The 14,730-nt window shown below is 54.2% G+C and overlaps 1 protein-coding gene across 1 annotated transcript in view; it reads left to right on the top strand.

Moving 5' to 3' along the window:
* The window catches only part of LOC118892570 (obscurin-like), a gene marked incomplete at its 5' end in the record, with an annotated part of 122,302 nt that extends 112,877 nt beyond the window's left edge, over positions 1-9,425 (top strand). The window contains 18 exons of the mRNA XM_036847318.1: positions 252-329; positions 692-864; positions 955-981; positions 1,735-1,887; positions 1,977-2,022; positions 2,157-2,234; positions 2,558-4,592; positions 5,201-5,281; positions 5,591-5,701; positions 5,876-6,043; positions 6,794-6,916; positions 7,091-7,306; positions 7,515-7,599; positions 7,855-8,094; positions 8,337-8,560; positions 8,701-8,776; positions 8,913-9,062; positions 9,163-9,425. Of these exons, the coding sequence (XP_036703213.1) occupies positions 252-329; positions 692-864; positions 955-981; positions 1,735-1,887; positions 1,977-2,022; positions 2,157-2,234; positions 2,558-4,592; positions 5,201-5,281; positions 5,591-5,701; positions 5,876-6,043; positions 6,794-6,916; positions 7,091-7,306; positions 7,515-7,599; positions 7,855-8,094; positions 8,337-8,560; positions 8,701-8,776; positions 8,913-9,062; positions 9,163-9,340 (4,242 nt within the window). The remainder of the gene's footprint in view (positions 1-251; positions 330-691; positions 865-954; positions 982-1,734; positions 1,888-1,976; positions 2,023-2,156; positions 2,235-2,557; positions 4,593-5,200; positions 5,282-5,590; positions 5,702-5,875; positions 6,044-6,793; positions 6,917-7,090; positions 7,307-7,514; positions 7,600-7,854; positions 8,095-8,336; positions 8,561-8,700; positions 8,777-8,912; positions 9,063-9,162) is intronic.
* Positions 9,426-14,730: the final 5,305 nt, after the last annotated feature.

Here is a 14,730-nt window from a genome sequence, read left to right on the forward strand (position 1 = left end):
TGCTCTCCCAGTCCCCTCTTGCTTTGCACAGGCTGCTCCACACATCCAAACCTGCCCCGCCTTGGGGCTCAGAGGAATCCCCCAGCTACAGGGGTCTGTGAGGCTTTGCATGTAACCTGCCCTGCGGGACCACCGTCCCAGGCTCAGGTCTGGAGGGAGTTGGAGGCAGTGTAGGTGGGAGCAGGCAGGGAAGTAAGTAGAGGGGGTTCTCGAGGCTGGCTGTCTCACCTGAGCACCAGCCTTTGCTGCAGGTCAAGGTCTACATCCAGCAGCTGGTGGAGGGGCTGCACTACCTGCACGGCCAAGGCATCCTCCACCTGGACGTAAAGGTATGCGGCTCCCTGGTGCCCCCAGAGCCCAGTGAGGGGCAGGTGGGAGCCTGGAGCCTATAGGCTGAGAGGGTGCAGGCCCAACACGTCCAAATTCCCTGTCAGGATTTCCTCGCCTCTGGGGACAGGGAGCTCACTACGTTATGACAGCCCCTGCAGGTGGGGTGCAGGTCTGATGGAGCAGAAGCTGTCCCCAAATGGTACTGAAACCTGTCCCCGGGGCTGCCCACTACCCCATGCTGGCCTCACCATCATTGTGGGGCAGCCCCTCAAAGACCCTTGAGTGTCCTCCCCAGGCCCAGCAGCCCTGGGAGTCACTTCCTTAGGGTACGGCCTCACCCACTCCCGACTCTGCCTGACAGCCCCCCAACATCCTGATGGTGCATCCTGCGCGGGAAGACATTAAAATCTGCGATTTTGGCTTTGCCCAAAAAATCACCCCGGCAGAGCCGCAGTACAGCAAGTACGGCTCCCCTGAGTTTGTGGCCCCTGAGATCATCGAGCAGACCCCTGTGAGCGAGACCTCCGACATCTGGTGAGTAGGGGGGCACCCGCTCTCTGCCTCCTCCTCCTCCCCGCCAGGCCAGGTCTGGGGTGACTCACGGCTGTGGTTTTTTTCCTGCAGGGCGATGGGGGTCATCTCCTACCTCAGGTGAGCAGACCCTTGCTCCTGTCAGCTGTCTCCTCCAAAGCCAGCCCAGACCCCTCCTCAGCAGGCCCACGGGAAGCTGTTGAACTGCTGGTTGCTCCTCAGACCAGAGACCCGAGACCTAAGGGGCAACTATCTTGGGAACATGCAGTCAGCCAACTCTGATAAGGGGTTTCTGCCAAGAGCTTTTCACACACACCCTGTCACAGAGGAGCTCTGCTGGGTCACGGGGCAGAGCACTGAGCTGTTTCCCTAAAGGGTATGGGCAATTTGTCCAGAGCCCCCTTACAACAGTTATTGCTGCCCTGAGGATGCTGGTGGTATAGACTGAGCCTGGATTTCCCCTACAGGTGGAGCCCTGATCCTTCCACCCCTGGCTAAGGCCAGGTGCCCCCTCCAGACTGACCCTTGATCTCTGCCCCAGGCTGAGCCTGGATCCCTACCCCAGGCTGACCCTTGATCCCTTTCCCAGACCAAGCCTGGATCCTCACCCCAGCCTGGGACCAGATACCCACTCCAGGCTTAGCCTGGATCCCAGCTCCAAGTTGAGCCTGGATCTCTGGGCAAATCTGAGACATATGCTGGGATTCTCAGGGCTGGATGACAGTGGTGTTAAGAGGCATCTCCAGTCAGGGCTGGGAGCCCCCAGCCACCACCATCCCCATGAGACCCAGCACTCCCTGTCCTGGCAACCTGCCTCCCATGGACCCAGAAATTCAGGTCACGACTGAAGGCTAGTCACGTCTCTGCTTTCAGCCTGACCTGCTCGTCCCCATTTGCTGGCGAGAGTGACCGAGCAACCCTTCTGAATGTCCTGGAAGGGCGGGTGTCCTGGAGTAGCCCCATGGCCACCCACCTCACTGAGGATGCCCAGGACTTCATCAAGGCTGCTCTGAAGAAGGCCATGGAGTGAGTACACACGCCCTTCCCTCTGCCTGAGGTCCTCATGCTTGCCCCAGTGACCACTCGGACTGATCCCGGCCTTCCTCTCCCCACAGGGCCCGGCCCAGTGCCGCCAAGTGCCTTGCCCACCCTTGGTTCCTGGTGAGTAGGCTGAATGCAGGCTGGCCTGGCTCATGGGGAGGGAAACTGAGGCCAAGAAGAATGGGGGCCTGCCTGGGCCACAGGGTGCACCAGGGTCTCCCCACAACGTGCCTCTCTCGCCTGGGCTCCCCCAGAAGTCTGTGCCTGCGGAGGAGGCCCACTTCATCAACACCAAGCAGCTGAAGTTCCTCCTGGCCCGCAGCCGCTGGCAGGTGAGCTGTGCTGCCCTGTGGAGGGGGTGAGGGGGTGGGGTGCGGAGGGGGTGGGAGGCCAGAGAGGGGAATGAGGCTGTGCGTGCCCCTTCTGGGTCTGGGAGAGCAGGGAAGTGGGGCTGGGCATCCTTCATTTCAGGTCTTTGCTACCGGGGTGAGGTGGGGCAACATGCAACATCCCTGCCAAGATGGGGACAAACTGGCAGAGCCCTGGGCCCACGTCTTGTAATGCCCACCATTTCCTGAGCACCCCTCTGGGCCCACCGAGAGCTGGGAAGGCGGCGGGCAGCCAGCTGACGACCCCCTGTCCTCCACACCCCCAGCGCTCCCTGATGAGCTACAAGTCCATCCTGGTGATGCGTTCCATCCCGGAGCTGCTCCAGGGCCCGCCCGACAGCCCGTCCCTCGGGGTGGCCCGGCACCTGCGTGGTGATGCCGGTGCCTCCTCCAGCAGCTCCTCCTCCTCCGACAACGAGCTGGCACCGTTTGCCCGGGCCAAGTCGCTGCCCCCCTCCCCGGTGACCCACTCCCCGCTGCTGCACCCCCGGGGCTTCCTGCGGCCTTCCGCCAGCCTGCCTGAGGAGGCCGAGGCCTGCCCACCCGCCGCAGCCTCGCCTCTGCCTGCGTCGCCCCAGGGTGCACAGCCCCCAGCTGCCCTGGGCTGTGTGCCCCGGCAGAGTGTCATCCGAAGCCTGTTCTACCAGCAGGTGGGCGAGGGCCCAGAGCTGGGGGGCGTGTCCGCGGGCGGCAGACGGCACCCCGCCCGGCGGCGGCACCTTCTCAAGGGTGGCTACTTCTCGGGCGTCCTGCCCGGCCTTCGAGAGCCACTGCTGGAGCACCGTGCGCTGGAGGAGCAGGCTGCCAGGGAGGAGCAGGCCACCCTGGTGGCCGAAGCACCCTCCCTAGAGGCCGCCCTGCAGATGCCCAGTGCAAGCGCCCATGGGGCCTCTCGCTTCAGCCGCTCCCTGGACCTTGACCGGCTGAACACGGCCAGCCCCTCTGCCAAGGCCTGCAGCGAGGGGCAGTGTTCTGCTCTGGGCCCCTCGAGCCCTCAGGGGGCCCACGGAGAGAGCATGCCTGGAGGGGATGCACGTGCCAGGGAGGAGGAGCACCCAGAGGGGTCCCTGCAGGGGCTGAGACTACTTCCGTCCACCGGTGGTGATGGGTGCTCCCCTCAGCAAGAGGGGTCATTCCAGGACAGCTGTGGAGGGCAGGCTGCCCCTTTCTTTCAACCCCAGAGGAGTCCTGCCCCCCAGGACTGTGGCACCCCTGCTGCTTTGGCACCACAACCTCCTGGCTCCTTCCCGCCAGGGCACTGCACAGAGCCCCTCTTGACATCCCCGAGCCCTTTCTTCTCAGGAAAGCCACAGGCCTCCCTCTCCCCAGCCCAAGCAAGCCCCCAGGCAGACTCTGAGAGAGGGCTGAAGGACATCCCTCTTGCCGGGAGGCCCGATCCACCCAAACCCCCAGAGCCAGCCTCCCATATGGGCTTGGAGCCCAGCCCCTCCTTGGACACTGAAGGCCTGTCCCGGGAGACAGAGGGCCCGTCCCAGTCTTCGCCCAGCCCACAGCGGCCTCAGGAGCTGGCGACCACACGGAAGTTCTCCCTGGGATGCCCTGGGGGCTACGCGGGGGTGGTGGGCTACGGTACCTTTGCCTTTGGTGGGGATGCCGGTGGCATGCTGGGTCAGGGCCCCCTGTGGGCCAGAATGTCCTGGGCCGCCTCTCAGTCCTCGGAGGAGGAGGAGGAGGAGGCAGGGGCCGAGAGCCCACCACCCCAGGCCAGCACAGTGCCTCTACCTGAGGGTGGCAGGGCCCTCCCGAGGGCCTCCCAGGAGGTGAGCTCATGGGAAGACTTAAGTGGGGGCTCTCAGGTGTCGCTCGTACAGATCCGGGACCTGTCCAGGGACCTGGAAGCGGCTGACACTGTGTCTCTGGACATCTCGGAGGTGGATCCTGCCTACCTCAATTTGTCTGACCTGTACGACATCAAATACCTCCCGTTTGAGTTCATGACCTTCAAGAAGGTCCCCAGGCCTGTGGAGCCAGAGCTGCCACCCTCCCCCGAGTCTGAGGCTGGGGAGGAGCTGGCTGAGCTCCCAGAGGCCACATGGCCCTGGCCGGGTATTCTGGGCCCGCCAGAAAGCCTGGAGATCACAGAGGAGCCAGAGGACATGCAGGCCCTGCTCGGGGAGGCTGCTGGTGGCAGCAAGCGCAAGTGGTCACCCCCTTCCAGCAGTCTCTTCCACTTCCCCGGGAGGCAGTCACTGCTGGAGGAGCCCACAGAGCTGGGGCTACGCCGGAGAGTGAGGGCCTCGGTGGCCCATATCTCCCGCCTCCTGAGGAGCAGGCCTGCAGGTTACTACCCCGACCCTGCCCCAGGACAGGGCACATCCCTGTTCCCCACTCTGCACCTTGGGGCTCCTTGTCCAAAAGGACAGCTCAGGAGCTCACCTGAGTGATGCAGGAAGCCCTCCATCTTATGCTCCCCTCCCCTGTCCCGGTGCTGCCCACACCTCCCGGGACACAGTGGCTTGTTTTCAAGGTCACCTTTGCAGCTTCGATCCCTCCCCACGTGCATGTGAGGCCCAGTTGTAATTCAACTGCAGTTATACCCCTGCGGAAGTAGGAACCAGACCAGCCCTCCCTGATCCCTGACCCCTGGGCCCTCCCTGACCCCAGAGCCCTCAGCCAGGCCTCCCCAGGCACCTGTGGCCCCTTGAGCTGCTGCCCTTACCTGCCCGTGGTGGCCCTGCCTAGGATGGGCTGATGCTGATGGGGTAGGGAGGGTGGTGCCCTCTGCAGCAGTTGTAGCTCGTTTTCAATAAGACCCCCTGGGATCTGGGCTTTTCTGCCACATGGGAATCCCACAGTTGGCCACAAGTGGCCCCAGAGCCTTCCTCCCATGCTCCCAGAGGAGCCAGGCCCCTAACGTGTGACCTCTCATGGCCACTTCCTTACTGCAGGTCTGGAGAAGGAAGGCCCCCCCAGGAAGAAGGCAGGCCTAGCTTCCTTCCGCCTATCAGGCCTGAAGAGCAGGGACCAAGGTGGGTACACTGCCCAGGGGCTGGGCCCCCACTGCAGCCCAAGGGACCTTACTGTGGGGAAAGGGAACCCTGCCAAGACCGTGCAGGGTGGAGGGAAGCTCACATCCATGGGGGCTTGAGTACACAGGGGGGACTCTGGCGCCCCAGCAGTCACGGCCCTGCAGTCCTGGAAGCCTTCCTGGAGTAGGCGCTGGTGTTGGAGATGAGCCGGTTGGGGGTGGGGCTCATCTGTATCCCCACGGCGGGGTCCAGGCCTTGCTCTCAGGCTTAGGGTCACCTCTGAAAGCTCACCTCACCTCCCTTCCCCAGCACCATCGTTCCTAAGGGAGCTCTCGGATGAGATGGTGGTCCTGGGCCAATCTGTGACTCTGGCCTGCCAGGTGTCGGCCCAGCCAGTTGCACAGGCCACGTGGAGTAAAGGTAAAGAGCTCTCCTGAGGCTGAGGGTCAGGGAGGCAGCGGGTGCTCCTTTAGGGCATTACTCTCATTGTACAGAGGGAAACTGAGGCTCAGACAGGGTGTGGGCCCTGGGTGTGACCACGAGGCAGGGCACCTGTTGGGAGCTTCTCTCGAGGTCCACTCTATCCTGCTGCAGATGGGGCTCTTCTTGAGAGCAGCAGCCGCCTCCTCATCTCCTCCACGCTCAAGAACTTCCAGCTTCTGACCATCCTGGTGGTGACTGCCGAGGACCTGGGCGTGTACACGTGCAGTGTGCGCAACGCGCTGGGGACGGCGGCCACCACAGCCATTCTCCGGAAGGCAGGTGCGTAGGCCGAGCAGGGCGCAAGGAATGTGATGCTCGCCACCCAGGCATCCACATCCTGGCACTACCGGGGCCTGGAGGGGTCACAGAAGGCGGCAGCCGGCTCTGCAGACCGGGACTCCCGGGAGGGACGCAGGAGGCAGGGTGACAGAGCTGGCCAGGCCCTCTCCCTGACACCTCTTTGGGTGCTCCTCTCCTTGCATTTCCCACGGTACCTCCCTCCCTGTCTCTCCAGCAAATGCAGGAAGAGGCGGCTTCCCATTTTGTTTCTCTATTATAGTCAAACCATGCTCTCAAAACACAGCGCTGGGGTGTGTTTCTGGGGGAGCCAAGACAGAGGCTGCAGGCCTAGCTCTCAGACCTCTGACCTGGTCCCCAGAGGAGGCGAACCCCCACATGCCCTGCACCACAGCCCAGCAAAGTAGAGGCCCCTCTGACTAGAGCCTGGGATTGGTGGCGGGCTGTGAGCAAGGGCCATTCCATGGGGTTCCTGGGCGGGCACCAGTGGGAGGGGAGGCTGGCGGGGTTGGGTAGAGCAGACACCTCCTGAGGCCCCTCAAAGGAGAGGCGCTGAGCCCCTCCTACTAGTCAGCATTGGAAAGGACCTCTGAATGAACTGGACCAAGTGAGGGTGGGCTCAGGGGCCTGGCAGCAGGGTGCAGGAGGATGAGGCAGGGCTGGCTGGGGCTCAGAGCTTCATTAGAGAGCTCCTGGGAGCCCGCCTCAGATTGCTGACTGTGGGCCCTGCAGAGCGCCCCTCTTCCTCCCCACGCCCCGACATCGGGGAGGTGTATGCGGACGGGGTGCTGCTGGTCTGGAAGCCTGTGGAGTCGTATGGCCCTGTGACCTATATCGTGCAGTGCAGCCTGGAAGGTATGGGGCCACTCCTGAATCCTCACATCCCGGGGGACCCCAGGGTCGCTGTGGGGGGATCGTGGGGAAGCGCCTGGCTGCTCTGCGCCCCTGGGTGGCCTGCGCAGGCCTCTCCACCCTGACATGGAGTGGGGAGGCCTTGGGCTGCCTCTCACCCACTCCTGTGTGGCCCAGGCGGCAGCTGGAGCACGCTGGCCTCGGACATCTTTGACTGCTGCTACCTCACTGGCAAGCTTTCTCGGGGCGGGGTGTACACCTTCCGGACGGCCTGTGTCAGCAAGGCGGGCATGGGCCCCTACAGCAGCCCCTCGGAGCAGGTCCTCCTGGGAGGGCCCAGCCACCTGGGTGAGCCACTCTGCAGGGCTCTACGGAATGCGCCGTGCCACTTCAGTGAGTCACACACTCACTTGGGATGGTTGGCTCTGCCTGCTAGGCCCCCCACCCACAAATGGCCTGAGGAATGAGAGGTCAGAGTGTTCGGGGGTTCAAAGAGGGCCCCCCTGTCAGGTTGCCTGGGAAGGGGTGATGGGAGAAAAGGCTGGGGGAGATGGGGCTGCAGGGGTTCCCTCCGCCAGTCATCGGCTTCCCCTTCCCACAGCCTCTGAAGAGGAGAGCGTTGCCTCCGGGCCAGCCCAGCCCCTCCCCAGCATGCAGACCTTCGCCTTCCAGACACAGATCCGAAGGTGCGGGCCCTCTGGGGAGGGCGCGTGGCAGCGTCATGGCCTCCTCCGCCCCACTAGCTCTTCAGGCTCCCACCCCAGCCCCATCCTCTCTCCCCTCTGATCACTTCCACCTGCATTTGCCTCAGCGCATCTGCCACCCCGTCCTGGACCTCTCCCCTGGGCTTGCTTCTCTGAGATTGGGAGGGAGAGTGGGGTCCGGCCTGGGCCACCAGGCGGGCTGGCTCCTCACCAGCCTGGCCCGTGCTTCCTCCCTAGGGGCCGCTTCAGCGTGGTGCGGGAGTGCCGGGAGAAGGCCAGTGGACGCGTGCTGGCTGCCAAGATCGTGCCCTGCCACCCTGAGGACAGGACTGCCGTGCTGCGGGAATACGAGACCCTCAAGGGCTTGCGCCACCCCCACCTGGCACAGCTGCAAGCTGCCTACCTCAGCCCCCGACACCTGGTCCTCATCTTGGAGCTGTGCTCTGGGCCTGAGCTGCTCCCTTGTCTGGCCGAGAGGTGAGAGGGCGGGGCCTGGCCTGGATTCCGGGCTCAGGACCTCGCCGCCAGCACTGTGGTCCACCTCCGGCCCACCTCCTGGCCCCACCTGCACTGGCCAGCCAACCAGAGTGGCTCAGCAGAGCTGGGCCTTCCCTCCTAAGCCCAGCAGGGAAGTCTGGTGCTTGCCCGTGGCCCCTCGGCTGTGGACAAAGCCTGGGTGCCCCTCCCCACGTGCCCCCTAACTGGCCCTCTGCCCCCAGGTCCTCCTACTCAGAATCAGAGGTGAAGGACTATCTGTGGCAGATGCTAAGTGCTGCCCAGTACCTGCATGCCCAGGGTATCCTGCATCTAGACCTCAGGTCCGAGAACATGATTGTCACAGAGTACAACCTGCTCAAGGTCATCGACTTTGGAAACGCCCAGAGCTCCGCCCAGGAGAGGGTCCTGCCCTTGGAGAGTTTCAAGGACTACGTGGAGACCATGGGTGCGCAGGGCGCAGACACCAAGCCTGATCTGGGGGAGGGGTGTGCCAGGAGCAAGCCCTTCCCCCAGCCCTGTCTCCCTGCCTGCTCCACTGCAAACACCCAGCCCCTCACCTGTGACCCCCACCCATGCCGTCCCTAGCTCCGGAGCTCCTAGAGGGCCAGGGTGCCGTCGCGCAGACCGACATCTGGGCCATAGGTGTCACAGCCTTCATTATGTAAGTCTCCACGTGCCCTGTGGGCTGGGAGGGCTGGCTGGAAGGGCAGGCCTGGGGTCCACTGAGGGTGACCCAAGGCCCCTGTGACTCCCATCCATTGAGGGTGACCTCAGTCACTTGACCCCCACCCACTCAGGTTGAGCGCTGAGTACCCGGTGAGCAGCGAGGGAACGCGAGACCTGCAGAAAGGCCTGCGCAAGGGGCTCATCCAGCTGAGCCGCTGCTACGCGGGGCTGTCCGGGGGCGCTGTGGCCTTCCTCCGAAGCACGCTGTGCGCGCAGCCCTGGTAGGCACCCCCACCTACCCTGCCTGGCCCATCCCCCTATGACCTGACCTGCCCGCCGTGGGCGGGAGCACGGCTAACGCCACCCTCCCGCGCGCTCCAGGGGCCGCCCAAGCGCGTCCAGGTGCCTGCAGTGCCCGTGGCTGACCGAGGAGGGCCCCGCCAGCTCCCAGCCTGCGGCCGTGACCTTCCCCACCGCAAGTCTGCGCGCCTTCGTGAGAGAGCGCGAGAAGAGGCGGGCGCTGCTGTACAAAAAACACAACCTGGCCCAGGTGCGCTGAACGCCTGGCCCTGCAGGACCGCACCTCTCAGTCTTTCAGGACTCCCTTCATATGCACACACACATCAATAAAAAGCAGAACTGGATGAGGCGCTCTCTGTTTCATTATTTTGTTTGAGGGAGGGGGTGAGGGCCCTGCCAACTTCCTGGTGTTTGGTGGAGGGTAGAACTGCCCTTCTCTGTCCCGGCTGTGTGCCCGCAAAGACTTCATTAGGACTAGAGCCCTCTGAACCAGTTCAATGTGGAGGCAGCTCCATACTCTTGCGGGTGTGTGCGTTTCTACTAACTGTGTCAGTGCTGCATCAGACATGGACACAAGCCCAGGTAGTTTGCTGGGAAAACCTGATTGTGGGCACGTATCAAGGATTCCGACTTGTTCCACCACAGCACCATTCCTGGGGTGGGGGAGGAGCTCAAGCTGGAGCGCGTGGACAGCAGACACTACCCTCTTAGTTCTCAGCGAGTCTCACAGACGTGGTGATGGAGACACGCCGGTGAATCCAGCCCTCCTCGCTTTCCCCATCTCCAGACAACGGTGTCCGCACACTGGACATCCACCCCTTAGATCTTACTTGAACACAGAACACTTCATCTAAAATCCGAACATCTCCAAAAGTGAACTGCCACCCTGCCCCGCTCCCACACACACACACACTAACCTTCTGCAGACTCAGTAAACGTGGCCACTCAACTAATCCTTAAGCCCAACCGCCTGGGTCCTGGGCACTGCGACCTTACATTGCCACGTCAGCAGCTGACCCCACTCCACCCCCTCACTGGCTCACCTGGCAAGGCAGGAATGGAGGTGGGAAGGGAGCCAAGGTGGGCGCAGGCTCTGTGCTCTCTTGGGCTGGTAGGGTTCTGCTGTTAGCAGTGAGGCTTCTCCCTTAGCTCTTCCCATCCGCATTCCTCCCCCCCGCCCGCCCCCCAACGTGGCTCCACCGCTGGCCCGTCATCAGCTCCACACCACTCTCCTATCCTCTGTGCTCTACCTATTCATCCCTCCCTCTCTCTTAACCCCTGGCAACCGCTGAAAGGATTTTTGTTTTTCTTTTTCTTTTTAACTATCTCCATAGTTTTGCCTCTTCCAGAATGTCATATGGTTGGAATCATACGGTATATAGACTTTTCAGATTGGCTTCTTTCACTTAGTAATAATTTAAGGCTCCTCCAGTTGTTTCATGGCTTGATAGATAATTTTTTTCTTCAATTTTATTTTTGTAGTAATAAATTTATCATCTTAAGTGTTTTAAGAGTACAGTTCGGTAGTTATATATTCATAATGATTGCAACCATCACCACCATTCATCCCCAGAACTCTTTTCATCTCATAAAACTGAAATTTTATATCCATTAAACACTAACTCGCCATTCTCCCCTCTCCTCAGCCCCTGGCACCCACCATTCTACTTTCTGTCTCTATGAATTTGCCTACTCTAGGTATCTCGTGTAAGTTGGAATCATACAGTATTTGTCCTTTTGTGACTGGCTTATTCACTTAGCATAATGTCCTCAAGATCCATCCATGTTATAGCATATGGCAGAATTTCCTTGCTTTTGAAGGCTGAATAATATTCCGTTGTATGTATATACCACATTTCACTTATCCATCGATGTACACTTGGGTTGCTTCCATGTTTTAGCTAGTGTGAATGTTGCTGCTATGAACATAGTGTACATTTATCTCTTCTAGACCCTGCTTTCAATCCTTTTCATTATATACCCAGAAGTGGAATTGCTGGGTCATATAGTAATTACATTTTTAATTTTTTGAGGGAACTCCCTAGGGTTTTCCACATTGGTTGTATCATTTTCCTTTCCCTCCAACAGCACAGAAGGTTTTCAGCTTCTCTACATCCTCATCAACATCTGTTGTTTTCTGTTTTTGTTTTTTTTTTGATAGTAGGCCATTCTAATAGGTGTGAGGTAGTATCTCATCATAGTTTTGATTTGCATTTCCCTAGTGATCAATGATACGGAGAACCTTTCATGAATTTATTGGCCATTTGTATATCTTCTTTGGAGAAATAATCTATTCAACTCCTTTGCCCATATTTGAATCGTGTGGTTTGTGTTGTTGTTGAGTTTTAGGAATTTTTTATATATTTTGGATATTAATTCTTTAGATGTATGATTTGCAAATATTCTCTTCCATTCTGTGGATTGCCAATTTACTTTGTTTATATTATCATGTGATGCACAAATTTTTAAAGATTTACCTAAAGTCCAATTTGTCTATGTTGTCTTTTGTTGCTTACAACTTTTGTACCATAGTCAATAAATAATTACCAAGTTCAATGACAAGATTTCACCCTAAATGTTTTCTCCTAAGAGTTTTATAGTTTTAGGTCTTACACTTAGGTCTTAGGTCCATTTTGAATTAATTTTTGTATATGGTGCTCAGTAAGGGTCCAACTTCATTCTTTTGCATGAGGATATCCAGTTTTCCCAGTATCATTTGTTGGAAAGACTGTCCTTTCCCCATTGAATGGTCTTGGCACCCTTGTCAAAAATCATTTGACTATATATGCAAGAGTCTATTTCTGGGCTCTCTATTTTAATCCATTGGTGTATGTGTCTGTCATTATGCCAGTACCACACTGTTCTGATTACTGTAGATTTTCAGTAAGTTTTGAAACCAGGATGTGTGAATCCTCTAGCTTTGTTCTTTTTCAAGATTGCTTTACCTATTGGGGTCCCTTAACTGCCATTGGATTTTAGGATAGGTTTTCTTATTTTCTGCAAAAAAAATGTCATTGGGATACTGATAGGGATTGAATCGAATCTGTCGATTGCTTTGGGCATTACTGACATTTTAAAAATATTAGATCTTTCAATCAATGAACATTGGATATGTTTCCAGTTATTTATGTCTTCTTTATTTCAACAAGGTTTTTCTAGTTTTCATTGTACAGTCTTTCACCTCCTTGATAAAGTTTATTCCTAAGTATTTTATTCTTTTTGATGCCACTGTAAACTGAATGTTTCCATAATTTTCTTTTCAGATTGTTCATTGTTACTGTATAGAAATGCAACAGATTGTTGTGTGTTGACTTTGTATCCTGCTACTTTGCTGAATTCATGTATTAGCTCTAACAGATCTTTTTGTGGAATCTTTAGGGTTCCTTACATATAAGATCTTATCATTTGCAAACAGAGATAATTTTATTTCTTTCTTTCCAATTTGGATTAATTTTATTTATTTTGCTTACCTAATTGCTCTGGCTAGAGCTTCTAGTACCATGTTGAATAGAAGTGGTGAAAGTGGAATCCTTGTCTTGTTCCTGATCTTAGAGGGAAAGACGTTCAGTCTTTCATCATTGAGTATGATGTTCACTGTCGGTTTTTCATGTATCACTGTTATTATGTTGAGGTAGTTTCCTTCTATTCCTACTTTGCTGTTGTTGGCTTTTTTTTTTTAATCATGAAAAGGTGTTGAATTTTGTCAAATGGTTTTTCTGCATTAAGATGATCACATGTTTTTCCTCCCTACATTATTTTAATTTAGGGATGGATCAGTTTGTGAATGTTAAACCATCCTTTCATTCCAGGAATGAGTCCTACTTGGTCTAGTGTATAATCCTTTTAATGTACTGTTGAATTCAGTTTGCTAGTATCTTGCTAAGGATTATTGCATCAGTATTCATCAGGGATATTGGTCTGTAGCTCTCTTGTGGTGCTTTTGTCTGCTTTTTATATCAAATTAATGCTGGCCTCATAGAATGAGTTTGAGAGTGTTCTCTCCTCTTCATTTTTTGGAAGTTCATGGAGAATTTGTTTTAATCCTTTAAATGTTTGTTAGCATTCACCAGTGAAGCCATGTGGTTCTGTTTTTGTTTTTTTTCTTCCTTCAGAGGTTTTTGATTACTGATTCAATCTCCTTACTAGTTACAGGTCTGATCAGATTTTCTAGTTCTTCATGATTCAGTAGGTTGTGTGTTTCTAGGAATTTATCTATTTTTCTAGATCATCCAGTTTGTTTTGTACAATTGTTCATAGTATTATCTTATAATCCTTTTAATTTCTTTGGTATCATTTGTAATGATACCAAATCTTCATTTCTGATTTTTTGTCTTCACTCTTTATTTTCTTAGTCTATCTTAGGGTTTGTCAATTTTATCTTTTTTTTTTTTTAAAGTCTTTATTTCATTTTTTTCTATTGTTTTTATATTCTCTATCTCATTTATTTTTGCTCTTATTTCCTCCCTTCTTCTAGCTTGAGGTTTAGTTTGATCTTCATTTTCTAGTACTTTAAGGAGAAAATATAGGTTGTTGATTTGAGAGCTTCATTCTTTTTTAGTGTAAGTGTTTACACCTATAAACCTCCCCCTTGGCACTGCTTTTGCTGCATTCCATATGTTTTGGTATATTGCATTTACACTTTCATTTGTCTCAAGATATTTTCTCATTTCACTTTTGATTCCTTTTTTGATCCATTGGTTGTTTAAGAATGTTTTGTTCAATTTCCATATATTTGTGAATTTTCCAGTTTTTCTCTTTCTTCTACTATCGATTTCTAATTTTATTCCTTTGTGATTGGAAAAGATACTTTGCATGATCTCAATCTTTAAAAAATTTTAAGATTGGTTTCATAGCCTAACATGTGATCTATCCTGGAGAATTTTCCATGTGCACATGAGAAATAAGTATATTCTACTCCTGTTGTGTGGAGTATTCTATATATGTCTGTTATGTGCAGTTGGTCTACAGTATTATTCATGCTTACTATTCCCTTATTGAGCTTTTGTCTGGCTATCCATTATTGAAACTGCGGTATTAAAGTTTTCTACTACTGTTGTAGATTTGCCTATTTCTCCCTTCAATTATATCAGTGTTTGCTTCATATACTTAGAATTTCTGCTGTTTGATGTATGTACACTTACAATTCTTACATCTTGGTGAATTAACTTTTTCTTCATTATATGATGTTCTTCTTTGTCTCTTGTGAAGGTTTTTGAATTAAATTCTATTTTGTCTGTTATTAGTATAGCCACCCCTGCTCTTTTTTTGTTAGTACTTGATGGACCATCCTTTTCAATCCTTTAGCTTTTAACTTCTGTACATTCGTAGATCTAAAGTGAGTCTCCTGTTGACAGCAAGAGTCAAATCCAGTTGTTGTATCCATTCAGTTGATCTATGTCTTTTTATTGAGAAGTGTAATCCATTTTCATTTGAAGTAATTAATGATAGAGAGGACTTATTATTGACATTTTGCTATTTGTTTTCTGGTATTGTATTGTAGTATTTCTGGTATTGTATTGTAATATTTCTGTTATTTTTATTGTAGTTTTTTATCCATCATTTCCTCTCTTTCTTCCTTTCTTTGTGTTTCATTAATTTTTATAGTGAAAAAAATTCACTATAAAAATTGTTGTGAAAAAATGAGAAGTG

This window comes from Balaenoptera musculus, chromosome 3, assembly GCF_009873245.2.
Source record: "Balaenoptera musculus isolate JJ_BM4_2016_0621 chromosome 3, mBalMus1.pri.v3, whole genome shotgun sequence".
NCBI lineage: Eukaryota > Metazoa > Chordata > Mammalia > Artiodactyla > Balaenopteridae > Balaenoptera > Balaenoptera musculus.